The following is a 15697-nucleotide window of genomic DNA, read 5'->3' as shown; positions in this document are numbered from 1 at the left end:
TGGATGCACTTCACTTGCAAACGAATCATCGTTAACGGGTCTTTGAGGATTGGCAAGTAACTAGTATCTCCAAGTAGCATGCTTTCGAGTTTCTTTGGACATTAGATTAGGGCGACGTTTATTTTGCGTTCTACTCCTGCTATTGTTCGCAGCTCGGATGAGGTGGATGTACTTGAGGTTCTGGCGCAGGAGACGGCGTCCTAGCATGGCGCCTTCGGAATCAGCTTCCATATCTCTCAGATGTAGGTGAACGCGGTCCAAAGGTACACTGCGATATCTACAGCATCGGACCCAGCAGCAAAAGCATGATTCCAAGTCGGCGGACTACATCAGCAATCAGAGGCCTGAGAGCGAGCTGAAGAGGCCAAAAGTCCAGAAATTGATTGAGAAAGCGACCAGCTGTAGGGCTGACAAGCAAGCCATTATTGACCAATGAAATGATGGAGTTAATCTAAATCAAACAAACTCTACTCGGACGTTGATCCATCAACAACATTGGGGCGCTGCTCCAGCTGTCCTCGGAGCTTCCTCCACTTTCTTAACCTCCTCCATTTCTCACCCTTTCTTTGATACGAACCATCTTTTGCTATTTTCCTCTGAGGTGCTCTTGTATTTTTGTTTTCTTTCATTGATTGCGCTGCTGTGTTGCTGTACTACATTCTCCGTTTGGTGGTTACCTAGACTTGGTTTGATTGCGCAACCGGCCTACATTTTCAAACCCACCAACAGCCGGCCTACAGAAGAACAATCACAAGATGGCAGATAGCTTAAAGAAGCAGAAGCTCAACAATGACAGCTTCGTCGCCTTCGACCATGCCGCCGCCGGACAGTAAGTGCCCGCTGGATTCTCCCCCCTGCGACTCAGCCCTGTGAAACCGATCGATCGTATCCATCCCCTGGACCGCTCGATCACCGGATCGACTGTTCCTGTCGGCTTACATATTTGTTGTCATCTGTTGCTTTCCCCGGATTATTCTTTTTCTTTTCTCAAGCAAGGTGTAAGGCTGACCATGCTTTCTTTTTCCTCGCAGCGATGGCGTCCGCCAGACTCCGTCCGGCACCTTCATCGCGAAGCCGTGCACCGCCCAGGAAATCGCCTTTTACGAATCCGCCGCCGTTCACCCCGCTTTTCGCGACTTCATGCCCATTTACATCGGAACATTGACCTCCGCCGACCAGCAACAGCCCTCTATCTCGCTCGCTGCTACAGCTGCCGCCCAGCAGGGTTCCATTGTACTCCCCGGCGTCGAGATTCCGTCCGCCCCAGGAACTCCAGCCGCTGCCCCGCCGACCGTGCCGCCCGCGCCAAGTACGCTCGATCCCTCGCGAGAAGTCGCCTGGACACCGTCTGGTGGAAAGAAACTGGATACAGGGTTATCGATTGTGTTGGAAAATGTTGCATCGGGGTTCAAGCGACCGAATGTCTTGGACGTCAAGCTCGGCGCACGGCTTTGGGCTGACGATGCCATCCCCGCAAAGCGCGAAAAACTCGACGTCGTGTCTCAGGAGACAACAAGTGGCTCGCTTGGTTTTCGGATAGCAGGGATGAAGGTCTGGACGGGCTCCAACGGTGACGCCGAGGAAGGAAAGAAGACCAACCCCTACACCACACGGTACGAAAAGTCGGGCGCCAAAGGCGAGGTCACCGAGCGCGATGGCTACAGACGCTATGACAAGTGGTACGGGCGTTCCTTTACCGCAGACAACGTGAAAGCTGGCCTTGAGACATATATCGCGGGCGCTAAAACCGCCAACGCGGACAACTCCAAGCTTGTTGCCAGAAGACTTGCCGAAGATCTAAAACATGTTCAAGAGGTGCTAGAAGCGGAAGAAAGCCGCATGTATTCCTCTAGCGTGCTCATCATCTACGAAGGAGACCCGGAGGCCATGAAACTTGCACTGGAAGAAGAAAAGAAGGCACACGAAGCCCCAGAGTCGGACGAGGACGACGACGAGGACGACGACCTCGGCGGCCTTGTCCTGCAAGAGGGCGGACCAATCGCGATCCCCGGTCTCACTGAGAGCGGCGCACCCGCTCAAGCCATCAACATCACCATCGACCCCTCCTCCGCCCAGGTAGGTGGCCTCGACGAGGACGAGGATGAAGACGAGGGCCCCAAAGTCCACGACCTCCGCCTCATCGACTTTGCGCACGCGAACTGGGCCCCGGGCCAAGGTCCAGACGAGAATGTCCTCATGGGCGTGCGGAATCTCGTGCGCATCTTCGAGGAGCTGGCGGCGGAGTAAAAGATACATCTAAGACCCCCACTATACTATCTATCTACTCGCATTTACCTAGCCTAGCATGATAAACACCCCATCGCGTCGCTGGCGGCTCAAGTAGTGTTTTCTGAGAAAGCATAGCGATATCAGGGAGTCATGCAGCCCATCACATTAGCCTAGTCTAGATCAATATATGTACTTGCTATCCGTATTCCACCGATTGACTTGGTACCACACCAGCACGGCCTTCTGTTGATCGGATTACGGATTTTTCAAGGCCGCTACACACGTCAATGGCTCAAACCGTCGCCATGAGAGAGAGGGTCGACCCTGTCCCTCCGTGGGATCCTTCCACTGCGGATATACATACGTATACTTATACTGATTCGAGGAACCAATACTGCATTCGCAGTCTAAGCAGGTACTTGAGTATTCTTTCTTCAGGAGTATGGAAGCTTTTATGTCTACTGCACATGGAACAGTTGGCGGGGGTATTCAATATGTGTCATTGGCTTATATCGACAGCTCTGTTTGGCTGGGAATAAATCATCAGCACTGTGGCTGGAGTCTTTATATACAGGAACTACATAAGTTGTAAATTTCATCAACCCTCTCAAACAACATCAAAGACACTCTCGGCGGTCGGAATCGGCGGCGGCGAGGGGGGCGGGGAGGACGTCGTCGTTGAAAGAGTAACTACAGCATTCTCAGTCAGTTGCATTCCCACAGAAGGCAGGCTGGTAGTTAATTACCTCGGGTTACTCTCCCAACTAGCCAACATGCCCGGTGGCAATCATATCAAACCAGGAGGGGACGTTTCTACCAACCATCTGAAACAGCGTTAGCATCGCCATCAGCAGGCAAGACGATGGAATTAAGGCTTACCCTGCGTCACCCTCCCGTAAAAAATCGGCGGCGTCGGAGGGAAGGGGGGCGTCGAGGAGGTCATTGATGAAGTCGTCGAGAGCCACACCAACAAACAAAAGCAAGATCACATCCACAAGCACATCCACCCACAAGCCCATCCACACCAAACTAAACCAAACCAGACCAGACCGAAACCAAAACCAAACATAAAAGCAAAGTTGTAGGTATGCAAGCAAGGCAATGATGCCTGCCAGAAAGCGAAAGAACGATCCGAATGATTCCAAAAGTGTCAAGTTGCGAGTGTCAAATGTTTCCAAAAAACGAATGGACGAGTTGGTGGAACAGTAAACGAGTGTCGAGAGACTGATAACGAGTGACAGCAAGTCGGGGCAATGAGCTCAAAGCAGATTGTATCCCTCCTTGCGAGCTTTGTCTCGATTGTGAAGCCAAGCTTGGAAGACCACTTTGCTAGCCCATTCAGGATGTTTCGCCTGGATCTGAGCTAGGGTATTGTAAGAACAATCGAGGCCGTGGTCGCAGGATGTCTTGGAGTGAGTACGCAACTTCACATAGGGCCGTGAACCCCAGTAAGAAGTGTACTTCTCCGTAAGGCCATGCTTGTCGGGCTTCGGTAAAGGAGTGACTGACCAACCCTGGAGTTGTCGACCCCTGGTGCCGGCCGGTTCAGGATGAACATCGACCAGCGGATCGATCCAACGAGTGACTGACTCAACAGAGTCCTCTCCAAAATGAACGTTGCGAACAGGCTTTCTTCTCAGTGCGCTTCTGGGTTGACGCGCAGGGAGAGACTGGCTCTTCTTATCGACTTGTGCGGTCGATGGCGCTTGTACTCTCTTCCTAAGACGAAGAGGGACGTGAACGTGTTTAGCCTTTTCAATCCAACGAGTGACTGGGGTGACGGTTCTCCGGCAACCGAATGAGACGTTCTTGGCTGGCTTGTAATCCAAAAGAGCGGACGGGATCACAGTGGTCTCGCCAAAACGGACGGTCTTGACCGGGTCGTTAATCCAACGAGTGACGAAGTGAACATCAACGAGCGGCGCGAAACTGACTTTCTTCACCGGTTTGTTGATCCAACGAGTGACTGAGACGACGCTGGTCTCTTCCGCGAAGCGAACAGTCTTCCCCGACTTTGCCTTGCGTCCACCTTTGGCCGGAGCCTCAGGCTTAGCTCGGACATAGCCGGTTCGTGCAGTGGGCCTCTTGGAGTCAGGGATTGTCGGCTTGGAAGTGCGAGTTGACAGACGAGATTCAGTTGGCGAAGTAGACCTTTGCGGAGCCCAAGGTCTATCTCTGGCCTGTCGAGCCGCGCGCCGTTCTTCGACAATTGAATGGCGCATAAATGAAGGACGTTGAGTTGGACTGGAAGGACGAGTTGTGAGGCGTGAGCCCTGTCGAGGCTCGGTAAACGAAGGTCGAGTTGAGCTCTGTCGAGATGCAATGGTCGAAGGTCGAGGGCCTTGTCGAGACCCAGCAAGCGAGAGTCGTGAGCCATTCCGAGGCTCAGAAAGTGAATGGACGCTGTCCCTACCCTGGCGGGTCAAGAACGGCACAAAAGAGCGGGCAGTAGGACCGGGGTTAGAAGCACGAGCAGGAACACTAGGGTTAGCAGATAAACGAGAGTGAGGTTGTGTCCTGGGCCGTGCAACGACGGAAACCGAATCCACCTGAGGTCGAACCAAACCGGAGACACGAAGTCGGGACATCGCAAATCCAGCAGAAGAAAATCGGGGAAGCAGCAGCAATATGCAGAAGCTAAGCACCAAGTGGGGAACGATCAGACGCAAAGCGTGTAAACACGAATACTAGCAATCGAAACAGCCAAGTGGTGTGGAGAGGAAAGGAAAACAGGCGAGGGTTGCGCGGAGAAGGGGATATATAAACATGGTGTTGTTGGTGACGATGTTGAGGCAGGTACGCTCTTCAACACCATCGCGCCCGGCAACAGTTGCTGCGCGTCAATAACATCAGGAATCCGTCTCGAGACTTTTGTTTTACAAGTGTACACTAAAGTACCTAGTTCTTGTGCTGGCCAAGATGAAGATGATGGCTCAACACGGCACAAGTCCCTACACTCGCCGCACTGCTGAAGAAATTGAGAGGCATACTGGCTTATTCTTTGTATAGAGCAATCCGTGGGAACGGTAGTTCATGGAAACGGTAGTCTATGGTGACTGAACCTCATCACGGAGGAAGGAGGAGGTAGGGCTAACGTCACAAGTTGCTCCCTGGCAACCCTACCTAGGCAACGAGAACAGACAGCGAGGTTTCTCGATCAGTCTGTATTCTTGTAGTGCTATCCTCTAAGCAAGAGCTCTTGTTGCTAGAACGTGGGATGGTTAGGAGGAAAGACATCACCGGCATATGCTGTCTGCAATTTGCCCGAAGTCCTCAAGTTTTTAGGGCTTATCAAAAGACAAAAAACGGCATTTTCCCTACAGATTTGATAAAGATCAATGGACCTAGAGCATGACAGCCCGTGACAGACAACATGGGATCTTCTGGGGAAGTCTACTGGGCCAGACACTTAAACCTCCATCCACAATATCTAGCACGTCGGCTGATCTACCGTGAGCTTGCACATAGCTGAGAACATTTAGGTGAGAGTAAGAAAGGTTAAGAGTTTAATCCACAATTTCCTCGAAATGCTGTTCATTCTCCGAACAGCCTTTCGCTTTATACAATCAAACCTGCCTGCAGACTATTCACTGAGGGCTTCCAAATAGGACCATGCTTACATTCTTGGAGATCATAGCCAATCAAACTTGAAATGTGCACTATGCAATACAGACCAGGAGTGAGAAACCCACCCTGATGGGTCCCCGTTGTCCCTCACCTTTGTCCGTTGAGAAATATGACTCAGGTCAATGGAGGCTGTATCATCAGGGGCATTCCATATTTCATCCGAGTCCGGCATGCAGAAATTCAATTCACCCAAGGTGAGTAGCTCATCTCGGGGGTCTCCAGCATTTCCTTTAACTGGCTCAGGACAACACATTCGACATGCCTTATAGAGAGCCAGTCCAAACCGCTTCACCTCCTCCAGGGTGACCCACATCAGAGATATTGGAGCTGCGGGACCATGCCGCTCAAGCATCTTCGGGTATGTGAATATCTCTAGTCGCCGACAGCTCTGCACAAGAGCTACTAACAGCCGGTATGGAAGAGGAGATAGTCGAAATCGCAGGCTTAAGTCAAACGAGGCATTGTCTTTAGCCTGAAAAAGCGCAAAGATGACCTGTAACAGAATGCTTTGATACGTTCCCATGGGCCATGTTATACTGGGCTCGGCAATATACCACTGGTCCTGCACAAATATCAGCATATGCACGTACAGCAGCGCCGCTGCAGTGTACGGTACCATCTGGTCGTATATCACGGAGCACAGCCTCTCGTGTAATCCGACTGCAGCCGTCTTCTGGTCCCCATCGCCCTTGATCCACAGCGCAAGCATTACCATGGACTGGACGAGTACCGTTGGCTCTGTTGAGAGGTCAAACGTACTACAGTATAGAAACGGCCACGCTGGATGAAACTCTTTGAAGTAGATATCGATGTAGCGTTGGGTATTCCTTTCGAAATAGATGGCAGCCGGAGACTTGTTTGACGCCGCCGCTTCAGTCGTATCACGTTCGACCGGCGCGTTGGTCTCGGCGGAAGAGCAAGCAATGCCTTTCCGTCGACACGCATTACAAGGAAATCCACCATCACAGCGTTCCTTCTTCTTATGGCAGGAAGCGCATGCTCTTTGCGCTCGTCTTGAAGGGTACGGATCCTCTTGCGGGTGGTAGATTCGAACATGGCGACGCAACAGATCGCTGATAATGTCAGTCTGTGTCCGAACAGCGAGTATATCAAGACAAACTTTCGAGTGACGGTACTTTCGCAGTACGGACAGGAAAGACGATCTTGCTGAGAGTGCTGCGCCATGTGCCTGTTCCGATGGCCCTTGCGCTGATATCGCGCTCCGCATCCGGGGTAGGTACACTGAAAGAGCGATTGGCTCGAATCCGCGGGTGTCTCGGTCACCATTGTTGAAGATAAAAACAGGCAATGATTTCAAGGGGATTGTAGCCTTGGACCTTGAATTTTCTGCCAGACAACAAGAGTGTTGATTGTTCATCAGGGCCAAGCCTCGGCATCCCTCCCGGGATTTCCCGCTCACCAGCCAGTTCATCCACCACTATCACCACCTCACCGTCATTACCACTAGATATCCGAATACTTCTTTTTTTCCCCAGAGATTGGATCAAGGTCTTAGAGATTGATGATGTCCCGGTCCGTTTCTATCCTCAATTTTTGCAAGCGCAGCTCAGGCATGCGAGACTGGCCGCACCAACGCTTTCGGCTAAGGGACGAGACACATTATCCATATCGTATCTCGACACTGCAGACAGCCCCTAGTTAGTGTCTGCGATTATTCGTTCTTGAAAGGACTCTAACGAAACCCGAAATCCGAGATAGCGAGGTTGACCGTTGTTGAGCTAAGCTTCTGTGAGATCGGACCGGATTACTACTTTTGATCTCTCGAGCGGGCTCGGCCTTCGAAGTTCGGAGACAATCCCTTCCTCCGACCCAGGGAGCCTCTGAACTTTGAAGTCACTCTGCTATCACTCTTCTTTTGACGGGCTCAACTCTACCCGATTGGTCTTTTAACTTCCGATGGTTTCTCTGTAGGAGAAGTTTTCCCGATACGTCGAGAACCCCCTATTAAACCCGACTGCCTGCGGCCAGGTCGGGATTCGGTAACTTTTCGATGGACCGTGTAGCCCACTATCTAACCTAGTCGTCAATTGAACCACTTAGACCGGCATACGCTGCGCGGCCATGGAACTGTGATTAGCAATCTCCTCCGTACCGTCTCGAGCGCGAACTCCAGGTATGAAAGCTCTGGCTCATCCTGCTCTTCCAGCATATACCCTGCGCCCCAGCACTAACTCTACCATGCAGTCTTATCTTCAGTACCGCCGTATTGGACAAGCTGTTCGCAGACAACTTGATGATCATCCTGAATGGGCTTCAACGGCGCAAACGCAGGGAAATTACATCACTGATGCCAGCGAAAATACCCACGAAAAGTCCTCCAAACTGCGACCATTTTTGCTTCCACCTGGGGTTCGCCAGACAGAGATTGTTGACAGCAATGGGGCACCAGCGACTGTTTTTGTTGTTGGGTGGGAGAGCAACAATGACCCGAGCAACCCGCGCAATTACAGCAAGGCGCGCCGCATAACTGCTACCTTGATAGTGTCAGCACTGAGTTTCGCTGTCGGTGCAGCTTCATCGATCGAATCAGCAGTATTGCCTCAGAACAGTGAAGCATTCGGTGTCAGTGAAGTTGTCGCTTCTTTAGCAACCGGGCTATACCTTCTGGGCTTTGCTACAGGCTCTTTGGCATCCGGTCCATTGTCGGAAATCCTTGGCCGCAATGCCGTCTACATCGGCTCCCTTACACTCTTCATGATCTTTATCATGGCGAGTGGCCTCGCGCCTAACATCGGCACACAGCTGGCTTTTCGCTTCCTCGCCGGTGTCTTTGGTTGTCCACCTCTCACCTGTGCTGGTGGCACTATCGCCGACCTCTGGAACCCGCTAGAGAAGACGCTTACATTTCCTCTTTACGCCATCACCTCCTTCGGAGGCCCAGTTTTTGGTCCCGTCATTGCCTCCTACATGGGCCAGGGCACTCTCTCCTGGCGCTGGACGAATTGGATCATGCTGATAATGTCTGGCTTAATCATGGCTATTATTCTGTTATTCCAGCCTGAGACGTACGGTCCGATCTTGCTGAAGTGGAAGGCAGCGCACTTTCGCAAAGTCACCGGCGACCGACGGTACCGGTCCGAGATGGACATGGAAAAGGTCGCCCTCTTCTCGCGCATTGCTACTGCTTGTGTGCGCCAATTCACACTCACCGTCCACGAACCCATCATTCTCTTCATCTCTCTCTACATGACAATTATCTACATTGTACTTTTCACTTTCTTCGATGGATATCCATTTATCTTCCAAGAGGTATACGAGATCAGCCAGGGTTTGACGAATATCATCTGGGTTGCAATGTACGTGGGTATCGCATTGGCCGGGTTATGGGTGCCTGTCGTCTACGTGTGGACCAAGCGAGAGTTTGCTGCCAATGCCGTATCACCATCCTCGCCCGTACAAGCAGACGACACGGCCACTTCAGACGACGACAGCACAACGAAATCCCACCCTACAAGACCCGAAAATCGACTCTGGTTCGCCATGCTCGGCGCACCATTCATTCCCATAGGACTCTTTTGGATGGGTTGGACAGACTATGTAAGATACCTGCCAAACATATCAGGGACTTTCTAACGAATTCTAGAAATCCATCTCCATCTGGTCCCCCATCATCGCCTCCGCTGTTTTCGGCTTCGGCACAATCACCGTCTTCATTTCGAGCTACATGTATGTCATCGACTCGTATGATACGTACGCCGCCTCTGCGCTCGGCTTCATGACGGTCTCAAGGTACTGCGCTGCAGGCGGGATGACGGTCGCAGGAATTCCATTTTACTCGAACATGGGCGTTCATTATACGTTGACGATTCTAGCGTGTATCAGTGTGGTTATGACGCCTCTGCCGTATGTGTTCTGGAAGTTTGGCCATGTGATTCGAGGATGGTCAAAGTTTGCTGTTGATGTTTGATTGTGCTTGATGCATAGAGAATGGGGTGGTCGAGTGGTGTTGATAGAGCTTTCAGACATAGATCCGTGAAATAGAATTGGGATAATATAGTTTTCGAGGAAATCACATGTGTTAGGCACCTTAGGTTTACATTGGTATACAATATTAAAATACAACTTATCCAGACAGGAGTGTTGAAGGTGGCAGGGAGAGACTGACCTTCTCGAAACCGCATCTATATATCTGTTCGTACCTTCGAAATACACGATCAACGAACTACTCAACCAGTCACAAGCCACGAAAGCTCACTAATCCTTGAAACTAAGCCAGCGTATATTCCCAGAAGGACTATTTATGTCCCAATTAATTTTTACCGAGAACATCCCATATCATAGGGTGTCTCCCACACCTATCCGATCTTGATGCCCCAGGCAGAAATACAACTTACATAATCACATCTCCGCAACATTTTCCCTTTACCTCCGAAAGACATCCGCAACAATCCATCAGCGCATCTCCCACCTCCGCCAAAATGCACGCCACTCGCGCCCTCTTCAAGCGCTCCGTGTGGAAGGGTCCGTAATCCCTCTCTTTCCGTACCCAAAGTAAACACCCCCCGCAGCAAAAAGCTAACCCATTCGCCGCGCACCAGGCCCGAATATCGTTCCGTACGTACAACCATCACCAAGTCTACCACCCTCTCCCGGACCACGCACTCGCACACGCAAACTCCCACTTGCACCCCTCGAATTCTCTCACACTACACCATGCAAATTTCATTACGACCTAAACTAACAAACCCAATCGCAGCCTCCCCCTCCCTCGCCAACTCCCCCCTCTACCAGGAACACCCCCGATCCGGACACAGCGGCGCGCCGCAACGATCCTGCCGAACTTCGTCGGGCTGAAGTTCTCCGTGCACAATGGGAAGACGTACCAGGATCTGATTATCACGGAGGAGATGGTTGGGCGGAAGCTGGGGGAGTATGTTGCGTAGGTGGCTCTTTTCTTTACCTTTCTCTTTCTCTTTCTTGTTGCTGGGATGGAGATGGAGGGTACATGGGCGAGGGGTGTTATTTGACGTTGCTTCTGAGGGATGATGCTGACGGTTTGGTGGGTTGGGTGGATTATAGCACGCGGAAGAGGTTCAGCTACAAGATGTCGAAGAACAGATGATTTCGAGGATATTTGTGCTGGGTTGGGCCTGTGTGGAAATGGATGGGGTGGGTTTGGACATGTGCGATGTGTCGGTGGCTGGATGCATGGTTGGAATGTCGGGCTTGCATGGAATTATCTGTCTTTAAGCGGTGTTTGGATGTCTCTATACGAGATGTGTATATCTATTTGTTGGGATTGTATCAATATATACTCGCTTTCGTTTTCATGGCTTGAAGAGCTGTGCTTAGCCCTCCAGAGGGCTGGGTATCTTTGTTCGAATCGGGGAGTTGCGTGTGGGTGGATTGGATTAGACTGGCCTCAACCAGGTTGTCGTATGCTTCAAGATTTACTCTACTCGACATTTGCCGGTGATAGCAGTATGTATGGACATAACCTCGTGGCTTTGGGATTACCTGCTGGAATCCTTTCTATAACCACTGTTCTATCCTAAACTGCATTGAAATTGATATTGAACTGATCGAGTCGCCGCTCAATCTAGACAGCCCCAGAACGCCGTAATCTCCCTAAGCCCAACCCCATCTAAACGCCATATATCCTTTGCAAAAAACAAACCCTCAGCCCTCGACCAAGATCCAATACCCCGACTTCCCATCGCTCACAAGCGCACGAAGCACCCGACCAGCCCCAGAATAACCGCTCACTTCATCCCAAATCACCGATAAAACTCCCCCCTCTTAACACTAACCCCATACTCCGAAACCGCCATGCCCAAATCCTCCATCGTGAGCACTGTCCGCCCCTGCCCACTTCCCCCAGAACCCCCACCTCCAAACCCCGCCCTCTGAATCCCCAAGTGCGTCCCCGCCTTATTCCCACCTGCACCGCCACCAGAGCCCGCTCCCTTTGTTTCCGCCGGCGCCGCTGCACCGGGGACAAGTCCCGACGCGGCGTTTAATGACCCCATGGGGTTGGAAGCGGATGTGGAGTTCGAGGCGCGGATGCGCGCGTATTGGTATGAGTCTGCGGCGATGTCGGCGATGAATTTCTGCGTTGCGAGGGCGAGGAGGCGGGCGAGGTGTGGGGGCGTTTGGTTGGGCCCGTTGCCCGGGGGTGGGAGGCCGGCGAGGGTGAGGTAGTGAGCTGTTACAGCGTCGGGGATCTAAATTTCGGAGTTGGTTGTTAGTGTCATTGTTGGAGGTAATGAAGAGGTAAAAGGATCACGGGGCTGAGGATAGAGTGGGCGTAATCTGGTAACTGGCTGACATACAATCGGCGCATAGTCATCCATCTTCCCTAGAAACTCGCGAAGGCTTGTGTCTTTCTTTGATGACTGCGCTGCGTCGACAGACACCGCCTGCACGGGGTTTCCTATCGGTTCTCCTGCTGCTGCTCCGGCCTCCGGCCCGTTCGCGGCGTTCGGATTCGAGGCCATCGCGTCGTCGTGCTCGAGTGATGTATTTAGTGCAGCGTCGGAAGCGTCTGGTTCGGTTTTCGGAACAACGGTCGCGTCGGAAGTAGACTGCTGTGTTGATGGGGGTTGTGGTTGGGAGGAAGGTGGTTCGGACATGGTGTGTGAGTTGGCGGGATTGGCAGCAGGGGTGGTGAAGGAAGAGACGCGGTTGGTTGGCTGGTACAGTAGAACAAACTCAAACAAAGGTTGAACACAATGAGGAGTGATTAATGGAGGAGTGAATGGCGATTGTCAGAGAGCTGTAGTCACTCAAAGTGAAACGAGTATGAAGTTGAAGTGAGAGGAATTTGGCTGGAGTTGGTTTGGGGTGGTTTGGACCCACTCCATGGCCGCCATGCTCAGATATCTACCTCGTACATACTTCTGAGCCTCAACATTGGATTAATACTACTGGGTTATCATATTGTTACAATCATATTTTACACAATCCCTGTGTCCCCATGCTCTGCTAGCCACCTTGGTCACTGTCCTAAATGCAGATTCGGATCTGTGTGGTGGTGCTGCGGCTGCTGTCCGAACTGCTCGCCATGTACCTCCTTCCCTAGCGTCTGCATCAGATTCTGCTCTGCGGTTTGGTCAAAATTGGGGTCAGGTGGCATCGGAGATGCAGACATGCTCTCATGGCCATGCGGAACTTGCTGGGGGTGAGCGCCTGCTAACGCCATCATCCCCTTGATACCCTCAACGTGAGCCTTGTCTTCCTCGCCCTGCTTCTTCTGCCGTTCACGAGCCTCCCGTTTCGCAGCTTGCGCTGGGGCACGGGTCTTCAATTCTCCAGTCACGAACTTCAAGTAGTACGGCACTTCAATTCCGCTCTTCAAGAAAAATAGCTTCAGGTTTCGCGCCTTGTCCTTCAATTGGACCTGGTTGCGGTCCTTGAGTGCCTCGCTGATTGTACCACCGGGTCCGAACATAGCAAGAATCTGACTCCAGTGAGGGCCCTTCACCCTGTCCAGACCTGCCATAAGTGCGTTTTCTTCTTCTGTGGTCCACGGCCTGCGCTGACTCGGTAGACCGGACTTGCGACTGCTGGGAGAGGATTTCGCGGAAGCAGCCATGCGCGCGCGCTCGTACAGAACCTGAGTAGGCTGAGACTGAGAGTAGTGTGGGATTCCGGGCATGTATCCGTGATTCGAGGTCGAGTTGGAGCGGCCGGGAATGGGAGACGGAGAGGGATGGCTGTACTGTTGGAAGTTTGTTTGCATCGGGCTCTGCTGGAAGGTATACGTTCCGGGGGATTGTTGATAACCTGCAGGGGCCGGGCTAGAATGGTAGGGTTGCTGCGCGGGAGTATATCCTTGCAGGATCTGAATACCTTGTTGCTGGGACACTTGCTGTTGCTGTTGTTGCTGCTGCTGCTGCTGTTGCTGGGCTTGTTGCGCTTGTTGCTGTTGCTGCTGATATTGTTGTTGCTGTTGCTGCTGCTGTTGCTGCTGGGCTTGTTGTTGCTGTTGCTGTTGTTGTTGTTGCTGCTGCGTCCGCCTCAACCCGTGGCCCTGCAAAGCGATCTGCGCTGCTCTAGCTGCACGTGCGACCAGGTCACCGTGCATGTTTTTGTCGACAGGAACCTCTGGCGCTTGACTAGCGACAGGAAATTGGCTCTGAAGAGGAGCGCTAGGCGGTTCTGAGTCTCCGTTGGAGGAGGACGGCTGTCGACCTTTTGTGATTTTCTTTGACTAATTAGCATTAGCAGTTAATTGAAACTAGGCAAGAAAGGACTTACTTGTTGGTTGTTGATGGTGTCGAAGTTCTTCGTCACGTACGAGCTAAGGTCTCGGAGAAAGTCCTCCCAGTGGTACTTGTCTGGAAGCGCTTTCATGGCGTCTTCGTTGTTAATGTCGCTGAGCAGAATATCACGGCGTGAGCCAGCACGGTTCACAAAGTCAGTCTCACTAGGGGCAAGCTGACGGGTGCCAGGCCGTCTGTCAAGGAGCTGCTGCTCAAGGTTATCGGGGAAGAGCAGATACAGCAACTCAGTGCGAGTGCGTTCAGCATTGTTCATCGACGCGATGAACGCTTGTGTCTTTAGCTCAAGAAAGAGAGCGCCCTGCTGCTTCAACAACCGTCCGCCTTCTGGGACAAACACATCCAAAAAGTTGTCGTTCAGCTCTGAGAACCCGATTTCCTGTGTGCCGAAGATACTCGAAACAAAGGAGGCCAGGTTTGCTTTCCTGATAATGTCGACTTGAGAAGACTCGGTGAGTTCAAGCTCGGCCGGAGAAAGGAACGACTTTTTGGACGAGTAAACCTTCTTCGTGTGGTCAAAAAGCGAACGCATGGTGGCATACGCTTGGCCATTCTCAGAGTCCGGCTCTGACACGAAGGAAGTAATATCTTGGTAGGTTGACTTGGCCAGCAAGGAAAGTATTTGTGTGGACTGCAAGATTAGCGCGACCCTTAAGTCAAATGAGAGCGACTCACTAGGTTGTCAAGAATTGGCAGACTCTGTATCTTCAGATGTGAATTGGCCTTGATGAAGACGATGCCCTTGGGAGCACCCTGGCCAGACAAGTCCGGCAACTGCTGCGGTCCCATGACGCTTTGTTCTTCCACACGCTCTGAGTGGTTCATGATGTTTGATATCACAGTCGCAACGTCGGAGTCAATGTTAGGGTTTTGTTCCTGAGCGACTGGGCTCGCTCCGGGCTGCTCAATCGGACCATTCTTGTTCTCGACAGGCTCCACGGAATCAACAACCCCAGCCGCGAGCGCAGACGCTAGCTCTTCTTCAATCTGTGTTCCTGCCCCTGGAAGGTGCGTTTCCAAGTGCTGCTCCGGTTGCTGTTCTTGGATCTGGTGCTGTGGTTGTTCCTGAGGCTGAGGAATGCTGATCTCCTCTGAGTCGGTATCAAGGCGACGCTTCTTGGAGGCCCGAGGAGAGAGGAAACCCTCGTCGAGGGAGTGCGATAATTTGGGGAGATCTGTAGAAAAGCCAGATTAGACATCAAGAAAGAGCTAGAAGAGAACAATAGAAAGAGTTGTGTTGAGCCGCAAGCTGGTGTTACCGAGCTGATCGAGCGGTACGGAAGCGGCAAGATAGAGGCAAGGTGGCTTACCATGATGACCCTCCTCCTTGAGGACAGGCGATGCAGGAAGCTCAGAGGATGGCTTTCCATCAGCAAAGGAGGCTTCTTCCCTGATATCGGCCATGATGAAGTCCGAAACGGCGGGCATGGGCTGGGATGTTCCAAGATCAGCAATGAGGGCTTAGGGGTAGGGCGCAGTTGTAGGGCTCGATCTTGGAGTTGAAAAGAATGCAGCCAGTCACGTGCATGGAATACTAAGACAATTCAGGAATAGGTCAATTCTGAATCACGTGTATGGTTTATTTCGGTCAAGCTCAC

At 52.0% G+C, this 15697-nt stretch overlaps 7 protein-coding genes across 7 annotated transcripts; 3 read left to right on the top strand and 4 right to left on the bottom strand.

Moving 5' to 3' along the window:
- The first annotated feature begins 505 nt into the window (after positions 1 to 505).
- Positions 506 to 2442, top strand: BJY04DRAFT_176153 (inositol polyphosphate multikinase). The gene is made up of 2 exons (XM_073709443.1): positions 506 to 829; positions 1032 to 2442. Exons 1-2 carry the CDS (start codon positions 756 to 758, stop codon positions 2245 to 2247), a joined length of 1290 nt encoding a protein of 429 aa, XP_073577347.1. The 5' UTR covers positions 506 to 755; the 3' UTR covers positions 2248 to 2442.
- Positions 2443 to 3104: 662 nt separating this feature from the next.
- On the bottom strand, positions 3105 to 4817 carry BJY04DRAFT_204416 (uncharacterized protein; the record flags this gene model as incomplete). The annotated part of the gene is made up of 4 exons (XM_073713486.1): positions 3105 to 3337; positions 3611 to 4037; positions 4206 to 4473; positions 4582 to 4817. The coding sequence occupies 4 exons, from the start codon at positions 4815 to 4817 to the stop codon at positions 3105 to 3107; spliced, it is 1164 nt and encodes a 387-aa protein (XP_073577346.1).
- A 909-nt stretch (positions 4818 to 5726) lies between these two features.
- Positions 5727 to 7198, bottom strand: BJY04DRAFT_176149 (Zn(II)2Cys6 transcription factor domain-containing protein). Its single transcript, XM_073709442.1, has 3 exons — positions 6977 to 7198; positions 6473 to 6929; positions 5727 to 6418 (listed from the first exon to the last, which is right to left on the bottom strand). Exons 1-3 carry the CDS (start codon positions 7141 to 7143, stop codon positions 5861 to 5863), a joined length of 1182 nt encoding a protein of 393 aa, XP_073577345.1. The 5' UTR covers positions 7144 to 7198; the 3' UTR covers positions 5727 to 5860.
- An 857-nt stretch (positions 7199 to 8055) lies between these two features.
- On the top strand, positions 8056 to 9784 carry BJY04DRAFT_204415 (MFS transporter; the record flags this gene model as incomplete). Its single annotated transcript, XM_073713485.1, has 2 exons — positions 8056 to 9414; positions 9461 to 9784. The coding sequence occupies 2 exons, from the start codon at positions 8056 to 8058 to the stop codon at positions 9782 to 9784; spliced, it is 1683 nt and encodes a 560-aa protein (XP_073577344.1).
- A 486-nt stretch (positions 9785 to 10270) lies between these two features.
- Positions 10271 to 11151, top strand: BJY04DRAFT_176145 (S19 family ribosomal protein). Its single transcript, XM_073709441.1, has 4 exons — positions 10271 to 10338; positions 10416 to 10431; positions 10574 to 10756; positions 10897 to 11151. Exons 1-4 carry the CDS (start codon positions 10296 to 10298, stop codon positions 10937 to 10939), a joined length of 285 nt encoding a protein of 94 aa, XP_073577343.1. The 5' UTR covers positions 10271 to 10295; the 3' UTR covers positions 10940 to 11151.
- Positions 11152 to 11594: 443 nt separating this feature from the next.
- Positions 11595 to 12449, bottom strand: BJY04DRAFT_212563 (putative TFIID and and SAGA complex TAF10 subunit; the record flags this gene model as incomplete). The annotated part of the gene is made up of 2 exons (XM_073714610.1): positions 11595 to 12041; positions 12150 to 12449. The coding sequence occupies 2 exons, from the start codon at positions 12447 to 12449 to the stop codon at positions 11595 to 11597; spliced, it is 747 nt and encodes a 248-aa protein (XP_073577342.1).
- A 253-nt stretch (positions 12450 to 12702) lies between these two features.
- Positions 12703 to 15538, bottom strand: BJY04DRAFT_3657 (putative MYB DNA binding protein (Tbf1)). Its single transcript, XM_073720210.1, has 4 exons — positions 15410 to 15538; positions 14775 to 15274; positions 14077 to 14730; positions 12703 to 14029 (listed from the first exon to the last, which is right to left on the bottom strand). Exons 1-4 carry the CDS (start codon positions 15525 to 15527, stop codon positions 12815 to 12817), a joined length of 2487 nt encoding a protein of 828 aa, XP_073577341.1. The 5' UTR covers positions 15528 to 15538; the 3' UTR covers positions 12703 to 12814.
- Positions 15539 to 15697: the final 159 nt, after the last annotated feature.

This window comes from Aspergillus karnatakaensis, assembly GCF_047715665.1.
Source record: "Aspergillus karnatakaensis strain CBS 102800 unplaced genomic scaffold BJY04scaffold_1, whole genome shotgun sequence".
Classification (NCBI taxonomy): domain Eukaryota; kingdom Fungi; phylum Ascomycota; class Eurotiomycetes; order Eurotiales; family Aspergillaceae; genus Aspergillus; species Aspergillus karnatakaensis.
The sequence above is the reverse complement of the archived record's forward strand: the minus strand, read 5'-3'. Positions and strand labels throughout refer to the sequence as shown.

What these genes read in the sequence shown, in the direction of transcription:
- BJY04DRAFT_176153 (XM_073709443.1), top strand. Translation starts at nt 756, where the DNA reads ATGGCAGATAGCTTAAAGAAGCAGAAGCTCAACAATGACAGCTTCGTC. An exon ending in GACCATGCCGCCGCCGGACA is followed by an intron (nt 830 to 1,031) that starts GTAAGTGCCCGC and finishes TTTTCCTCGCAG; the next exon opens with CGATGGCGTCCGCCAGACTC.
- BJY04DRAFT_176149 (XM_073709442.1), bottom strand. Translation starts at nt 7,143, where the DNA reads ATGGTGACCGAGACACCCGCGGATTCGAGCCAATCGCTCTTTCAGTGT. An exon ending in GAAAGTACCGTCACTCGAAA is followed by an intron (nt 6,930 to 6,976) that starts GTTTGTCTTGAT and finishes TGACATTATCAG; the next exon opens with CGATCTGTTGCGTCGCCATG. An exon ending in CCGTGATATACGACCAGATG is followed by an intron (nt 6,419 to 6,472) that starts GTACCGTACACT and finishes ATATTTGTGCAG; the next exon opens with GACCAGTGGTATATTGCCGA.
- BJY04DRAFT_176145 (XM_073709441.1), top strand. Translation starts at nt 10,296, where the DNA reads ATGCACGCCACTCGCGCCCTCTTCAAGCGCTCCGTGTGGAAGG. An exon ending in AAGCTGGGGGAGTATGTTGC is followed by an intron (nt 10,757 to 10,896) that starts GTAGGTGGCTCT and finishes GGTGGATTATAG; the next exon opens with CACGCGGAAGAGGTTCAGCT.
- BJY04DRAFT_3657 (XM_073720210.1), bottom strand. Translation starts at nt 15,527, where the DNA reads ATGCCCGCCGTTTCGGACTTCATCATGGCCGATATCAGGGAAGAAGCC. An exon ending in TGCCAATTCTTGACAACCTA is followed by an intron (nt 14,731 to 14,774) that starts GTGAGTCGCTCT and finishes CTAATCTTGCAG; the next exon opens with TCCACACAAATACTTTCCTT. An exon ending in ACACCATCAACAACCAACAA is followed by an intron (nt 14,030 to 14,076) that starts GTAAGTCCTTTC and finishes AATGCTAATTAG; the next exon opens with TCAAAGAAAATCACAAAAGG.